This window comes from Dama dama, chromosome 15 (assembly GCF_033118175.1).
Source record: "Dama dama isolate Ldn47 chromosome 15, ASM3311817v1, whole genome shotgun sequence".
Classification (NCBI taxonomy): domain Eukaryota; kingdom Metazoa; phylum Chordata; class Mammalia; order Artiodactyla; family Cervidae; genus Dama; species Dama dama.
In genome coordinates, this window is record NC_083695.1 from 82,605,130 (window position 1) to 82,623,222 (window position 18,093).

The 18,093-nt window shown below is 38.8% G+C and overlaps 1 protein-coding gene across 1 annotated transcript in view; it reads left to right on the forward strand.

Moving 5' to 3' along the window:
* The window catches only part of PNLIPRP3 (pancreatic lipase related protein 3), a 29,319-nt gene extending 15,887 nt beyond the window's left edge, over positions 1 to 13,432 (forward strand). The window contains exons 6-12 of the mRNA XM_061161346.1: positions 417 to 536; positions 620 to 742; positions 3,787 to 3,905; positions 6,770 to 6,902; positions 9,896 to 10,007; positions 12,918 to 13,085; positions 13,369 to 13,432. Coding sequence (XP_061017329.1) covers positions 417 to 536; positions 620 to 742; positions 3,787 to 3,905; positions 6,770 to 6,902; positions 9,896 to 10,007; positions 12,918 to 13,085; positions 13,369 to 13,432 — 839 coding nt within the window. The remainder of the gene's footprint in view (positions 1 to 416; positions 537 to 619; positions 743 to 3,786; positions 3,906 to 6,769; positions 6,903 to 9,895; positions 10,008 to 12,917; positions 13,086 to 13,368) is intronic.
* The last annotated feature ends 4,661 nt before the right edge of the window (positions 13,433 to 18,093 follow it).

Here is an 18,093-nt window from a genome sequence, read left to right on the forward strand (position 1 = left end):
GATTCATCTTTACATTTTAAAGAGTTCTTAGCTTTTATTTTTTATTTTTTTACATATAAATGTTGCTTTTAAGGTGGTCTGCAATCCATAACCTTAGTTGTCTGTATGGTATTCCATGTACAGACCCTAGAGTAGCTGCTTTGACTTTTCTGACTTTGTTAGCTGGTTTGGTATTATCCAGACACAGCCTTGCTTGTGTGTAGGAATCTGACATTGCAGTATATACAGATCCTGCATTTATAAATATAAACACATCCTACAGTTTATGTATCTGTCCTTCAGGCTGAGTGGTGTTTGACCTACATAAATCATATAAGAAAGAATACTTTGCCTTCACCATCTATCCTTCCAAAATAGCAACACTGTCAGTGTACTTTTATATGTCTTAGTTTAATACACATTATGCTTTTTCCTAGGGTTGGACCCAGCAGGGCCGTGTTTCCATGACACTCCAAAGGAAGTCAGGCTGGATCCCTCAGACGCCAACTTTGTTGATGTTATCCATACAAATGCGGTTCGCCTCTTCTTTGAGCTTGGTAAGTTTTTAACACAAATCAAAAGTGCACTGAAAGATGGAGGAGAGTTTTAGAAGCATGTATCTTGCTTTTTTAAATTTCAGGTGCTGGAACTATTAATGCTTGTGGTCACCTTGACTTTTACCCAAATGGAGGGAAGCACATGCCAGGATGTGAAGATTTAATTACACCTTTATTTAAATTTGATCTCAATATTTACAAGGAAGGTAAATACTTTCTAAACTGCAGTTATAAACTCAATGAGCACCCTTCTTGGATAGAATATGCTTTTGAATATAATATAATGTAAAAATATATTTTAGTCCAAAACACAGTAGCATGTATGAAGTTCCTAGCCGTCGTGAGGTCTGCAAGGTCAGGGTCCATGTTTTAGTTAAGTCTGTTACCCCAGGGTCTAACAGGATGTCTCACTCAGTATGAACAAGGAGGATGTAGTCATCCAATAGGTATGTATTGAGTGCTTACTATGTGCCAGGCATTATTCTAGGAATAGCAGATGTAGGAATGCATACAAAAGACAAAAATTAGTAGGAGTTAATACCCTACTTTGCTAGAAAAACAGTAATAGAATAAGTGCTCAGGAGACAAAAAGAAGCATGTAATGGGAATATGATGTGTTGGTGACAGTGCAGGTGACCTAGGGGAAGGAGGTTTTTGATAGAGTGGACAGGAAGTCCTTACTGAAAAGATGACCTGAAGGAGTTAGCCATGCAGGTACCTGGGTGAAAGGCCTTCCAGGCTGAGGGGTGGGAATGGCAAGTGCAAAGGGCCTGGGGCAGGAGCCTGTGAGTTTCATGGCAGCGAGGAGCCTATTGTGGCCAGAGTGAAATAAAAGAGAGGAGAGTAGCAGGGCATGAGGTTAGAGAAGGAACAGGGCAGGGGGAGATGATGTAGGGTCTTATGGACTGTAGCAAAGACTTCAGCTTTTTCTTAAGGGGGATGGGAGCCATGGGAGGATTTTGAGCAGAAGAAGTACATGGTTTGATTTTCTTTTTGACAGAATCACCCTGGATCACAAGTTAATTTAATCACAAATTAAACAAATAGTATTTAGCCCTTTATAGCAGTTTCCAATAATAATAATAATAAGGCACTTTATAAGACACCAGAAAGTTATTATTTGGGAGTTCCATTCCTCCCTATCTCTATATCATTATCATGTAAATAATGATATGTATCATCCATAATATATGATAAAGCCCAGTAATATAATGTTTGATGACATGATAGTAAATTTTTGGATGATTCTAAATATCCCACTGCCTGATCCCATGTGGTCAGAATGTCTAGATGATGTAATTATTCTATTTTCCATCTGGCAGTTGTAGAGGAAAAAAAACACAGATCCCGGCATTGAGAGTAGCTTGAATTTCCTCTTAACTGGCACTAAGTTACAAAGTTTTACTATCTGTTTTGAAAGTAAATGTCATTAGAAATATCCATTTGCAATGACTGCTTAAAACTGGTAAAACTATAGATACTCAAAATGAGAATTAAAGCCAGTTCTATCTAGTGCTGGTTAGCAAAATTCTTTCAAAAAAGACCTATTGTAAAACTTCTTTCTCATTATTTGTTTTATTATGATTTGAAATCATTTCTATTAGGATAAAACATAGATCATAAGACTCCTTAACATAACTATATTAATTGTTATATACTGAGTACTTGAAATTCTATAAAATAATGAATTAAAATAAGCCAACATTTATCATAAGCTATCATTTTGAGATACTATAATTTCTACAACTTTATTAGATTAAAAGCATGTTTATCATTCATATCTTTAGATGACTTTTCAGCTTCAAAATATTTTATTTTACATTATATTTATTACTAAGAAGTCATTTACTTTTAAAATTCATAGTTCCCTATGTCTTAAAGAACCATCTTGTCTAAATCACAATTAGTTATGAATACAAATTTGTATGTAAAGAAACCTGATATAAGAGAAGTCCTCCTTAAAAAAAATGATGTCAATTCTTTAACACTGCTATGTTGCATTTCTGAAATGATCTCAGTTATCTATTGTATAACAAACCATAGTGGCTTAAGAGAACAGTGGTTTATTGCCCATGATTATGAGGCTCAAGATTCAGGCAGAGCTCTGCTTTGCTCTGTGTCCATTGGGTGAATGCACGTGATTGCATCCAACTGGGAGCTGGGCTGGGCTGGGCCAAGCTGGGTGGGAAGGTCCAAGATGGCCTTGCACGTGCAGTGTCTTGGTACTAGCTCTCCTCTCTAAGTGGTCTGTTTTCCTTGGAGCCTCTCTCCCCAGCCAGTTCACCTGAACTTCTTAACATGGAGACTGGGTTCTAATAGAGCAAGAATAGATACTGGAAGGTCACTGAAGACCAAGGCCTTGATACTTGCTCACTGTCAGTTCCTCCACATTCTATTAGTCAAAGGAGTCCCAAGACTAGCCTGTAATCCAGAAAGGTTTTTCAAAAAGTCAGTTCCATCTCTTGATGGAAAGAGTAGTAACATTATTTTGCAAAGAGGTGAGGACCTAGGAAGGAGTGACTCTTTGGAGTCCACATTTATAGATAAGTGATTTGCCACATACACCAAAACCAAAATCGAGTGACTCAAAGGTGAGCCAAGTCATGTAGGTCATGACAAGAATAGCCCATGCCATGTAGTAAAAATGTTATGTAAGGAAAAGAGAGCATAAATGACTGGAGTGTATTTCAGAATACACAAATGTACTTAGAATTTTTATGAATTATTGCAGCAATCCTAACTACTAGTGGCAGTAATGCTGTGCCTGACAATGACAAAACCAATTTGTCTATAGCATTCTTTACAATACATTCCACCTGTCACATCTTGAAACTCAGCTGAAGGTGTGCACTGGTTAACCTTGCTGGCTGTTTTATGACTGAATAGGAGGGAGTCATAAGCAGAAGCAGGGAGACAAGAGAATTAATTGGTCTAAGGCCGAGATACTGTGTACACAGTGATACTTAAAACTCTAAGTGCTATGTCAGATATCTGGGAAGTGTTGGGGATATTAGTATCAGAACACAGTCATCTACATTAAATGTCCCTTTAGACTCACACAAAGAATTCTTTGGTACAAGGAAATTATATGTAATATTAATAAATGTGCAGTATCTAAGACTACACACAAGGTCTGGTGACCCAGATCCAAGTCAAGAAACTATCATTTAACATTACTCTTTCTAGGAAATGTTTCATACTATCAGTTATCAGTTCATTGCTACCAGTTAATTGGAAATTGTTTTCACAGAAGTGTTTTCCTTCTTTGATTGCAACCATGCCCGAAGTCATCGCTTTTATGCTGAAAGCATTCTCAATCCTGATGCATTTATTGCTTATCCTTGTAGATCCTACAAATCTTTTAAAGCAGTAAGTAAAGCATTTTGCTGTGTAATTCAATTAGCAAGTCATTTTTTGAAGCATGATCAGCCAACTAAAAATTAGAACATTGAGTATGTAGCAAAAAAAATGCATCTGCCATTTTGGTAAATAATAGATTGTTTCTGTGCTGAGTACTGAACAGTAGCTGGGGTTGCTGAAGGGCTTAAATAACTAAACCAACTCTTTGTATTCTGGTTGTTTCAGTTCTTTTGAATTATATCCAATTTTGCTTTTTTGGTCATTTGTTATGCAGTTATTAGGTGTTGTGTACCAGGCATAAGTCCAGTGCAAAAATTTTTGTGTGTATATATTTTAAATGTCATCCTCTAAGATGCCCTGAGAAGGCTGAACCAATTAATAGCTACTATCAAACATATTACTGTTTACCTGGAACATGAGAATTATTTTATTAAAATTTGATTATTGATACAGAGCAGGACTGAGGCATAGATAGCTCACAGGAATTCCATGCAGATCAGTATACATTACAAAATACCAAATCTGGTTTTACTTGAGTCATGAAGCACGTGGTGCCAGATCTGAGCTGACCATATTTTTCATTTGCTTATCACTATGAAAAGGTAAAGAGGAAATCTGTTTTGAAAGTAGAAAGATTTTCCTGCTTGTGCTTTAGAGACCTATCCCCTGTTTTATCAAGGTAGAAAAATGTGGAGTTTCAAACCAAAGTGTGTTATAAGCAATAGCATTTTGTGAATAAGAACAGTGTTGGGACAGGAGTAAGTGTTTCCCTCCTGTTACAGATCAAGGTGAGTGAGCCCTCAGGCTGTCTTCTCAGTTCCTGGGCATGTCTTCTTTGTTAGAAGAATGTGGCTGGTGAACTGCTATTCTCAGAAACCTTGCCAGACAAGCACTGACATTTCCCCTAAACCGCCTTGTCCCCAAACTCATCCTTCTTCAAGCCCCAGGTGCTGCTCTGAATGGCTAAGGGGATCCTGACATTCACTACATCAAAGGCAGGTGAAAGCAGGTTCTCAGAGTCACAGTATATTTAGAGTTAGTGGGGTTCTATCGGCTAAAAACTGGAGAACCATAGGCTCCTATGCCACATAGATGCTAATTATGGCAACAAACTAGAGAATGTTAAGTCAATTTCCTTGACTTGTTTTATTGTGCTTTTACCCAACAGTCATAAAAAGTGAGATGGAATTTTAAAAAATAAGTAAATAAAATAATAGGGGTTTTAGTGCTACGCCATCTGATTCACATTCTTGCGCCTTCACTTAATAGACAAACAAACTCAGACAAATTGCTTACTTCTTTGGGCTTTAGTTTCCTCATCTGCTAAATAAGGAGACTAAAAATATTATAATAATAAGCAATTTTGTGAGGATTAATTGACCTAAATGCATATAAAGTGCATCAAACAGTGCCTTGCACATGGTAAGCACTCAGTCAGTCAATATGAGCCCTCATTATTTTGTTAGTATTTTTCCTCATTAAAAATGGAATTTTAAATGGGGTGTTTTACTATAATCCTAGGCTTCCCCAGTGGCTCAGCAGTAAAGAATCTGCCTGCAGTGCAGGAGAGGCAGATTTGATTCCTGGGTTGGGAAGATTCTCTGGAGGAGGAAATGGCAACCCACTCCAATATTCTTGGTTGGAGAATCCCATGGACAGAGGAGCCTGGAGGGCTGTGGTCCACTGGATCACAAAGAGTCGGACATGAATGTAGTGACTGAGCATGCACGCGTGCACTATAGTCCTAGCCTAAATATCCATAGTTTATAAGTCTGAAAGTTCAAAAACCTAAAATAGCAAATACTCCAACATTAAATTAATATTTTGTTAGTTTTGCTTTAGATTTTAAAATACACAGATAAAATTTAAGTACCTTATATTCGCTTCATGCCCTTCCCCAAGGCAAACTTTGAGGGAAATTTATATACATATATACATGGCAACCCATTCCAGTACTCTTGCCTGGAAAATCTCATGGACGGAGGAGCCTGGTAGGCTACAGTCCATGGGGTTGCAAAGAGTCGGACACAACTGAACGACTTTACTTTATTTCATTTATTTATATATATATAAATATATATATATATAGAGAGAGAGTATCTTACTATAAGTGTCTTTCTGAATTTGCTTTTAAATTAAAATTTATAAGGTCTACATTGACATATATGGACCTATTGCATTTAGTAGGAATTCTGTAGGAATCGGCCACATTTTATTTATTCATTCCCCTACTAACGTGCATTTTGGTTGTTTGCAGTTTTCGTTATTAAAAGCAATTCTGCAATAAACACCTTTGCGTATCTTCTTATGTACTAGTGTAGAAGTTGCTTTATGACATACAATAGAAGTGAAATTGTCAAAGCATATATGCATTTCCATCTTTATTAGACATTACCAAATGTCTGTCTGCAACGTCTGTTAATTTATATTCCCATAAGAAGCAAATGAGAATTCCCCACTCCATATCTTACCAATACTTGGTATTTCCGATTGCCTTAATTTTTGCAAATCTGCTGAGTATGAAATTGTATGTTGTTTTAATTTGCACTCCTGACAGCTAGTAAGATTGAGCATCTTTTTACATAGCTATTGACTATTGACTTTCCTCTTCTATGGACTCTCTGTCTATTCATGTTATTTACTCATTTTTCTGACAGCCAACCCCTTTCCCTTATCCCTCAGTTGTTTTTGTTTTATTATGTTTTGTTTTTCAAAACAGGCAGGATGGTCTATTAGGCAACTTAGTCATTCTTAAATGCATATACTTTATTTAGACTCGAAAGATTTATTATAGTTTAATAGTACATTCTGAGTTTATTGAAAGTCAGCATTTCTAATTACATGTCTAATTACCTCTTATTTTCTGTCACCAGGGAAATTGCTTCCATTGTCCCAAGGAAGGTTGCCCTACAATGGGTCATTTTGCTGATAGATTTCACCTAAAAAAAATGAAGCCTAATAGATTATATTATTTTTTAAACACAGGGACTCTTGCGCCGTTTGCCCGTAAGTATCATAGCTGAATTTTATTGTAATGCCTTAAGGCACTTACCTTTAAATATTCAACAGTTTTTACTGAGTGTCTACTAAATCACTGGGCATCGGGCCAGACTCTGAGGATGCAGTGAAGAACAACACAGTGAGTTTAGGCTGGGGGAAAGAAAAGGAAAATTCTCAGTTTCAACCCTGAGTAATAAACTTTCTGTTGGGAGATGCAAAGAAGGAATTTCTGCACTCAGATCAGGGAGCCTTCCAAGGAAAGATGCCTTTGACGCTGATTCCTGAAAGGTGAGTAACAGAGGGAAGGAAATAGAGTGTTCCAAGCAAAAGGAACTGCATATGAAAATGCCTGGAGATAAGGGAGAGCTGAAACTAAAAAAGATCCCCCTGCTGAGATTGTAGAGACCAGGAGGAAGGTAATATGAGGCAGGTAAGATGAGAGAGGTAAATCGGGTCAAAATGAAATTGTGCTCCATATGGGAAGTTTGGGTTTTATTTTTGGGCAGGAAGAAGCCAAAAGGACCTGAGTGAGGAGTTTCCCTGGTGGTCCAGTGGCTAAGACTCCATGCTCCCAATACAGGGAACGTGGCTTCAATCCCTGGTCAGGGAACTAGAGCCCACATGCTGTAACTAAAGATGGAAGATCCTGAGTGCCACCACTAAGACCTGGCATAGCCAAATAAATAAAAACAAATAAAAAGAGTTTTAATTAAAAAAAAAAAAGGAACTGGGTGAATGGGTTTGTCAGTTCAGTCACTCAGTCGTGTCCGACTGTGTGTGACCCCATGGACTGCAGCACACCAGGCTTCCCTGTCTATCACCAACTCCTGGAGCTTACTCAAACTCATATCCATCGAGTCGGTGATGCCATCCAACCATCTCATCCTCTTGTCATCCCCTTCTCCTCCCAGCTTCAATCTTCCCCAGCATCAGGGTCTTTTCCAATGAGACAGTTCTTCACATCAGGTGGCCAAAGTATTGGAGTTTCAGCTTCAGCATCAGTCCTTCCAATGAATATTCAGGAAAGATTTCCTTTAGGATGGACTGTTGGATCTCCTTGCATTCCAAGGGACTCTTAAGAGTCTTCTTCAACATCACACTTTAAAATCATCAATTCTTTGGCGCTCAGCTTTCTTTATAGTCCAACTCTCACATCCATACGTGACTACTGGAAAAATCATACTTTTGACTAGACAGTCCATCTAGTTTTTCCAGGAGTCTTATATGGGTGTGAGAGTCAGCCTTGTCTAACTCAATGAATGGGTTTGAGGGATGCAGAAAGTGGAGAAGTCAAGGATGATTCTAACTGGGCGGATGACATACCATATGCTGAACTTGGTAACCAGGCAGAGAGGCTGGTTTGAAGTAAGTTGATGGGCTCTGTTTGTTACATATTAGGTCTGAGATGTTGTTAGGATTTGGGCATGTGCAGTTAGATTGGCTGTCAGCCTCTGGAGATCACCGTGGTCCACAGTCAAAGATTCGACTGTTTGTAACCTAAGCTATGAAGTGGATGATGTAATTATCCAAGAAGAATGTATCAGATGAGAAGAAAGAGAGCAGAGAAAGTGGTCCCTGTGAAGGACACTGAGGAATGAATAAAGAGAGAAAAGATAAAACCATGTGGGAGTCAAGAAAAGAAAGATGATGAGGAAGGGAGAATGCATTCACTGTCCCCAAAGATAGGTCCAATGAGACAGGGCCCAAAGGAGTTCGTGGGATAAGTCCCGTCACTGGTGAGTTTAGCTTTCAGTGGAGAGGTGACGGTGGCAGCCATAGTGCAGTGGAATGGTCAAGGAGAGAAACGGAGCTTTCTGACGATGATTAATTTGTGAACTGAAAATTCTCTCTAGTAAATTTTTTCCTCATTCAGAGACTTTTCAAACAACTTTTTGAAGAATTGCATTTTTTTCTGTGTTTTTAAGCATACAACAATTTTAGAATTCAGAATGAAAGATCTGTTTAGTTCTAGAGTTTTTTAAAAGTTACACTGGACTGTTTGCAAGGGATTTATCCTGCTGGCAGGCTTTGTGTTGACTCAGACCTGTACTGACTGGGAACTCCTAGCACAAAGCCTGGCGGGAGAGGAAGGGACAATTCATTCTGCCTCTGAGTCATTAAAAAAAAACAGACTTTCTTGCTCAATAGGTTTTCTAGATATTTTTCTGGATTAATTGTCAAACTATAGCAAATTAGAATTTGGCTATGGAAAGCAAGGAGTCCCTTGGACTGCAAGGAGATCCGTTCAGTCCATCCTAAAGGAGATCAGTCCTGGGTGTTCACTGGAAGGACTGGTGTTGAAGCTGAAACTCCAGTACTTTGGCCACCTGATGCGAAGAGCTGACTCATTTGAAAAGACCCTGATGCTGGGAAAGATCGAGGGCAGGAGGAGAAGGGGATGACAGAGGATGAGATGGTTGGATGGCATCACTGACTCATTGGACATGAGTTTGGGTGGACTCCGGGAGCTGGTGATGGATAGGGAGGTGCTGTGGTTCATGGGGTTGCAAAGAGTTGGACACGACTGAGCGACTGAACTGAACTGAACTGATGGAAAGCATACACACCACAGAATACAAATGTAATGGATGGAAGAAGACACACACATTTTTCTGAAGTCCAAAAAATGTATGGAAAAGTAAATAATTTTCTCTAAAACATATCATTAAACTATTTACTCTGCAAAATCAACATGTGATAGTTTATATGTCTTTAAAAATATAATCTCACCAAATTCACTCAAGCTATATAAAGTTGTATTATTATTTTCTCATGAACATGAACAGCCCTCTTCCACTTTAACCCTGAAAGTTACTTTTACATTAAAGTAGCCAGGAGATAGTGAAGGACAGGGAAGCCTACTGTGCTACAGTCCACGGAGTCTCAAAGGGTCGGACACGACTTAGCGACTGAACAACAATAACAAAGATGTCATGCTTTCCACGTGTTTTAAACCCTTCTCTCTCTCTCTCTGTCTTTCCTATTTTCTCTGTTTCCAGGTTGGAGGCACAAACTGTCTGTCAAACTTGATGGGAACAGTGTCACTCAAGGAAGTATATTTCTCCGTGTAGGTGGAATGACTGGGAAGACCGGGGAGTTTGAGCTTGTCAGGTAGGCAAGGATGATAACCTGGCAGGTAACAACGCTGCCCTGAGTTCGTCATACTCAGTAAGGCTCAGTCTTTTCTTTTCCTACAGTGCCATCAGCTATCATCTGATAATAACTTTTCTTTTTTCCCAAATATAAAATAGAAATCATAGTATCTATTTCATCCACAGTTCCAGCTACAAACAGAAAATATTAGGAAATGTTAAGATGGAAATACAGATCTAGATAATAAAGCAAGTGGGAAAAAAACAGGAAACAAGATAATGCTTTTAATTCAGTCTATTATTGTTATACAAATTTGGGGATATCACTTTACTTTTAGGGCTTCCCTAATAGCTCAGTTGGTAAAGAATCTGCCTGCAATGCAGGAGATCCTGGTTTGATTCCTGGGTCAGGAAGATCCACTGGAGAAGGGATAGGCTACTCACTCCAGTATTCTTGGGCTTGCCTGGTGACTCAGCTGGTAAAGAATCCACCTTCAATGCAGGAGACCTGGGTTCAATCCCGCAGTTGGGAAGATCCCCTGGAGAAAGGAAAGGCTACCCACTCCAGTATTCTGGCCTGCAGAATTCCATGGACTCTACAGTCTATGGGGTCACAAAAACAATATATGCTTTTAATTCAGTCCATTATTATTATACAAATTTGGGCATATCACTTTATAGATTCCATATGAAATAAAGTATTTATATGAATGGCCAAATTTCTAATAAGCTCCCTAAGTAGTACTCACAGGTATAGGATATGTGGTAAGATAGTCAAAGGTAGGAATAATTCAGTAGAGACATTCACCCTGCACTCTCATAAAAGGCTACAGTCTCCTTTTATCTTGAGTTTTCCTTAACTTTTTCTTTGATCAGCCTTAAAATTTTTGAATTATGTCTTCCACTTCCATCACTTAATTCTGCAACTCATTTCAGAATTAACATTGTACACACTAATTAGATGTTACCATTTTGTGAACTGATTAATTAATTAGATGTTTTGGCTCTGTGATTTACATCATCTTCAAATACAAGGCAGAGGCACAAAAAGCAGAGGCTTTGTGGTTGTCGGTTGAGGGATATGTTGGATTAATCACTCTGGCAGCCTTTGTGCTTGTTATCTTGCCTTGGTGCAGCTGCCTGTAAAGATGAGTTCAGTCAGTGATTGTCTGGATCCTGGTTCACACACAGGCTCCAACCCACGATTTCTAGCCGTGCCTCCCACCATTTGGCTTTGTTCATCTTTGGCTTAGCCACATTACCCTGATTACACTACCCGGCATTAAAATACATCTCACCCTTTCCTCCCTTCCTGACTTTTATCCATGCTGTTCCATGTTCCAAATACCCTTCCCTGTCTTAGCAAGTCTCATGTCCATTTGTTCTTCACATCTGCATTAAGCTATTCCTCTGAGGACAGTTCAACACAATCTTGTGTCTGTGGCTCTAGGCCCACAGTGCACTCATTGCCTGAGGCTGTGGGATTTGTGTTCTGCACAAAGGCAGCTGACCTGGGTCAGGTGAGGAGAAGTGCGTGGTCCCCACCCCTTCTAAAATGTTTTGTCATCTCTCTACTTCTTTTGCTAATGTCTAAAGAAACTATTTGTCATATCCTTGCATAATTATCCAATCCTCTTTTTTAAGAATAATTAAGCATTTCAGGTCCACAGTAAATGTTTCATCTTGCATAGAAGTCTGCTAAGTGAATTTGTGTGCTGGTCTAGTCCCACTCTTCAGTCAAGCTTTGAGTCTGGCTTCACCATAGATTGCATGCTTGCATGCTAATGCACTCAGTCGTCTCTGACTCTTCTGTGAACCCATGGACTGTAGTCTGCCAGGCTCCTCTGTCCGTGGGATTTCCCAGGAAAACATACTGGAGTGGCTTGCCATTTCCTTCTCCAGGGGATCTTCCCAACTGAGGGATCGAACCCACATCTCCTGACTTGGCAGGCAGATTCTTTACCTCTGAGGCACCAGGGAAGCCCTCACTGTACATTATATTTTAGTTATTTGGGTTTCCAGTGACACCATCATGACGAGCTGTACTGTGTGTGTGCTGAGTGAAGGCAGTTCATGGAGCAACAGGGAAATGACCCCTTATAACCTGAAAAAAAGTTGTCCTCTAGTAATGAAATCAATTAATTCTACATGTAATGGAACAAGACAGACCCTAGGAATAGCAACATCCATTCATGCATTCAGCAAACATTTAAATGCCTATTGTATACCAAGAATTGTTATAACTGCTGGGGAAACAGACACGGGTCCTGCTCTCATGGAACTTTTCCTCCAGTTAGAGGAGACAAGCAATACATTAGCAAAGTAAGGAAATAGCAGAACTAAAGATATCTCATCTAGAGTAATTTTGGCTTGCATAAAATATGTCTTATGTCTCAAGTCTCTTATGACTTATTCTCTCTAATCTATTTCCACACTCACCAAAACACCTTTCTTTATCATTAGTTTGGTTACCCAATTCTTTTTATACAGATGAAGAAGGTAGCAAGGGAAGGCTAGGAGTACATTTTGGTTAATGAAAAGGAAGCATTGCACCAGTGTGAGCTGATAACAGGCTTCTAGTTTTTCTTTAATTTTTGTGTGAATTTAGTCTATCATTGATAGTCCGATGATTTTTGGGGTGTCAATAAACTCTAGTTTCTGATACCATGAAGCCAAGACCAAAGCTTCACTGGAGAACTAGCCCCTAAAAATCAACTAGTCAGGCTTCTCATTTACCTCACTCTTTTTTTAAGCTTTAGAATTGTGCTGTTCTGAGATGCTGACCAAGGTGAATGGCAAGAATAAATCTCCTATAATCAAATGCAGGGAAATGAAACTTTCTCTTCCATGATACACACAGATGTTGTCTTCAACTTCAATATTATGAATACCCAGTGCAAGCTTATGAGTTTTATTTTTCTATTGATAGTGGAACACTGAAGCCAGGCATGACTTATACAGATTTAATTGATGCAGACATTAATGTTGGAAACATTACAAGCATTGAGTTCATTTGGAAGGAGTATTCATTTGAACATTCTCAGAGTAAGCTGGGAGCAGAAATGGTGATAGATATATCTGGAAAATATGGATATAAGTAAGTCTTACTTTTTCCTTTGCATTTTCAAACACAGTTTAAACTTTGTAAATGACATTTAAAATCCGTATATAATTTTAAATTTGCAAATAGGATAAAAATGTGTGCCCCTCAAAAGTTTGCAGTTAAAGAGAAGAAAAATTTAAGAAACCAATACTGTATTTGTGAAAGTGTTTATTAAATAATAACTACTCATTAAATTAAAAGACCTACCTACATTTTCTACCTCACCTACACTGGAATCATATTAATATTGTCTTTTTTCCCCCTTTAAATTTTTCAGATCTGCTTTCTGTAGCCAAAACATCGTAGGACCTAATATTGCCCAGATCCTGAAACCATGCTAATCTCAGATATAATCTTGATGGATTTATTTAATGGGAGCAATGGGAAAATTAATCTCCTTCTAGCTGGCATCCAGACCAAACTTGGCCCTTGTAAATAAGATAGAAAGGTACAGTTGCCTTTTTTCTAAATAGGATGTTTTTCTTATTGAAAAGCTTTTATCTGAACCTTAAAACCAGACTGAGCCCTGGGACGAAGTACAGTACTGTGACCTATAGGATTCTGGTTTTCAGTGACCAAATAGAGTTGTGTTACAATTTCTCTGAATTAAGAAGAGGTGCTCCAAGAATGGTGGTACAGACTTGTCAGTGAAAATGAGCCTCTGTCTGATTGAGTGTTTGAAGTACACTTAGAGCATTTCCAGGTGGAATAACCATTGTTCAAAACTGCTTGAAGAATATTTACTATGTTGTTAAATCTTGCTAAGACAAATTATGTCTATAGCTCATGATGTATAGTAGATGGTAACCCCATGGGTTGGTACATCTGTTGATTAATAATGAAAACTAATGAGAGCACATTAGTATTTTCAAGGTGTTCCTTGGTCTTCAGAGTGAATGTGAGGTAGAAGAGATTTTGGAGCTTATCTGTGATGTTTGCATCAGTAAGTAATAGGTCTTGAGGATCTTCAGCATCTTCTTCTAGAAGCCTCCTATCACAGAATTACTTATCCCTCTGGGCCTTGAAGGTCCCATTAAAAATTTGTATTTATTCTAAGGCAGCATTTCATTTCCAAAGCACTTGATGAATACTTTGCATTTATAATAATAATATTGTAATTTCTAAATGTGTTTTCTCTTTTATTTTGCTTCAATTTCATCTAATTCAGGTGTCTTCACCCAGTGAAAATAAAAGACGAGCGTTTTTATTTGTTCTGTTTTCTGTCACTGGGCTCAGTGTTTAGCACTAGGCTATAAATATTATTGGAAAGAAATAATGACAGATACTCTGCAGGGTATTTCTTGATTCTCCTTGGTGCCTGGCTGCCAACTGAACCTTAAGAAGAGACCCGTGGCTGTACATGAGCTTGAGTTGTGGTGGAAAGCAGAGAACAGAGTGGGGTTACTTTCCCATTGAACAAGGAGGAGGTAGAAGGTTGATTGGAGAGCCAGGCGTAGTGGAAGGAGGAAAGGATATGAGGATGTCTTTAGCACGGTCGGGCTGAGCGTCCTACCTCCCTGGTGCCGTATCAGCCCGAGGCCCACGCCAGCCCAGGAACAGGGTGGCCAGGAGCAGCCCCAGCAGGAGGGCCTGACCCCTACTCACTGTGTCACAGCCCCAGTACTCCTGAGCGCCCTGGCAGTAGAGTCAGCTGCCTGGCTCTTGGGGCCAGAAACCTCCTGTGAGAGCAGCTGCCCTAAGCCTGCACCACTCTCTGCTCAGCCTTTCTTCCTTTCAGGACGGTCTCCCCAGCTGGAAGGAAGAATTATGAGCCAGGATGCTGCATTAAACTCTGTGAGTCCTGGCTTGCTTCCTTGTTCAAGGGATCTCTGGGCTGGCTCTTTCTTAGCTTGAAAAGACAAATTGGAGTCAATTAACTTCTGGGATTCCCTACTTTAATTAACTATAGAATTTCTGTCCTATTGTTCTTATATCTGTCCCCTTTTTTGCTTTATAAGAATGTTGTGAGTATGAAAAATAGCGCAGGAGCCAGCCAGGCAGATCTGAGAGTGCAGGGTGACAACACTGAAGTACACTTAGAGCATTTCCAGGTGGAATAACCATTGTTCAAAATGATTTGAAGAATATTTACTATGTTGTTAAATCTTGCTAAGACAAATTATGTCTATAGCTCATGATGTATAGTGCATGGTAACCCCGTGGGTTGGTACATCTATTGATTAATAATGAAAACTAATGAGAGCACATTAGTATTTTCAAGGTGTTCCTTGGTCTTCAGAGTGAGTGAGAGGTAGAAGAGATTTTGGAGCTTTTCTCTGTATATTGCGACCTAGGAAAGCTCCTTCTAAAAAATTCTTTTTCTCTCTGAGTGCCCCGCGTTACTATAGAAGGGTATTTGTGGTGAAGACCGTTAGGAAATTCTTCTGCTTCTTGAGTGAGCTGCCCTTAGTGCTGAAAAGTGACTTCCCATCCCATTAGCCATCACTTCCTTCACTGCCCATTGCCATCGATTTACACTCCAAACTTGTTATCACATCACCCACAAACACCGCCTCTAAACTTGCACGTGGGAGCATCTTGCTCTTGGACCATATCTGCTTCCTCTTTAGGCCAATGGAGTGAACTTCAGATCTTACATGTAATACCATCTCTCCCACCTACACATCAGTATGAATCTGTAAACAATAGATTTGTTGAACATAACCATAATATCTATCTTATAAAAATTGACTAATTTTAAAATGGATTTAAGATTAATTAAAAGAATTAACAATAATTCCTTAATATTATCTTACATTCCAGTTGTTTTTACTTTTCCCAGATTGTCTGAAAAAGGTCTTTGGGCCATTGACTGGTTTAAATTTTTATCCAAACAAGATCCAAAAATTGTATATGATTAGTATGTCCCTGTCTCTAGCGATTTCCCCTCCCCCTTCTTTCCACACAAGTTTTTAAATAAACCAAATTACTTGTCCTGTAAAATTTCTCACATTCAACTGATGGGATTCCCTTGATATCTTTTAGTACATTCCTCTCTCCTGTGTATTGCCTATAAACTAGTTACTTAGGTCAGGATACTTGTTGGGATTCAGGTGGGCATTGACCCCTTCCATGCTCGTCTGCAGGATAGACACTTTCTGCACCTTACTTACAGCTTTCAAGTTAACTGGTGATCTTTCTTTTTAAAAAAAAGTCTTTGTTGAATTTGTTACAGTATTGCTTCTGTTTTTTGTTTTAGTTTTTTGGCTGCAAGGCATGTGGAATCTTAACTCCCCCACCAGAGATTAAACCCACACCACCTGCATTGAAAGGCGACGTCTTAACCTCTGGACCACCAGGGAAGTCCCTGCTGGTCATCTTTTATTCATTCAAAGGATTATGTCTGTACTAGCACTTCATAGATTTGAAAGGGCTATACCAGGTAGAGTTGTAGGTAAAATAAAACAGTGAATGTCTTTGACTTTAGTTGCTAAATGGCGGGGTAAGAGGAGAAAGGTGACTTGAAGAAGGTTTACAAGGGTTTGTGCTCTGGGAGGACTGGAAGAAAGGGGCAAATTGTGTAAAGATCCAGTTACGGAGGAGGCATTGACCTCTGCACTATGCCTAGGGCTGGAGGAGGTGCATCATAAATGTTTCTGCAGAAGTTAAGGAAAATTCACATAGCTGCTTATGTTGTGTGTCTGTTTCCCCAGGCTCCTCAGATCAAAGTGAATAATAGAAATCACCCTGTGTAAAAGAGCCCTCAAGTTTTGTTGACTCTGCAAGTCTTCAGAACAAGCAGAGCATTTCAGGAACAGAAGTATAATTTATGCCAAGTTACTGTTTGCCAGCCTTTTAACATCTAAGCTCATGTTAGATAAACATAAAAATCTCATGTCCCTTCTGGGATCTTTATTCTTCTACTTGGGAAAATCAATTTTTTTTTTCTTATACCCTCTGGCTAAAAAGATTTCGTAAATCTTTGCTTTCTGCAGATTGTGTAATAAAAATAATAGGTATGTTTTGTGTTATGTTGTGTGATTTTCCCCCCCAAATACATACTTATATTATAATACCAGATGGGCTTCTTGATTTTACACATGATTCTCTAGAGTTCTGCTCTAAGTGATTTAAGTCTTATACTCAGGAGAGTGGAATGTTTCTAACTAGATTTCACTCCAATATGAGGGAATGTCTGAATGCCTATATAGACGGGGCCAGAGATCTTTGGTAAATGTTTTCTCACTTATACAGTCTATTTTTAAATTTTATTTTTATTTTTATTTATTTTTGGCTATATTTGAGTGGGCGCTATTCTCAAGTTGTGCTGAGCAGGCTTCTCATCATGGTGGCCTCTCTGATTGTGGAACCATGGGTTCTAGGACTGTGGGCTTCAGGAGTTGTGGCACACGGGTTTAACTGCTCAGAGGCATGTGGAATCTCCCCCAGACCAGGGATCAAACCCTTTTCCCCTTGTACTGGCAGGCAGATTCTTAACCACTGGACCACCAAGGGAATCCCAGTCTATTTTCAAAGTTTGAGTTTTGCAAACATTTCACCTTTACATAGTCATATATCTTTCTTTTATTTTCATAGGCTTTTAAAAATTCATTCATTTAGAAAATATTTAACGAGTTACATTTTATGTGCCAAGCATTGTGGCTAAGTCATGGGGTTATTTGAAATATACAAGAGAGCATTGCAGAGGACATAGGAAAATAAATCTTTGATCATAATACATCATGGTAAGAACTATACAGAAGCAGACACAGAGGTGACAGTGACACAGAAAAAACCAGCTTATTCAGCTAATCTCACACCTTCACCCTTCACTCATTGATCTCCTATAAAAGCAATAATGATAAAGATAGAGCAGTAGGTTTTCATTTCTGAATTCTGTGGTTGTCATAAGTATTTTTATAAGTGATTCTATTTTGGAATTCAGTGTACTTTATTTTTCCAGTGTCTTTGGTCCTGGAGAAACAGAACTGATATTTCACTCAAACATTCACACATAAATCTATCCATCACAGATCCACTGACTGTCAGCTGTGGCCAGAAG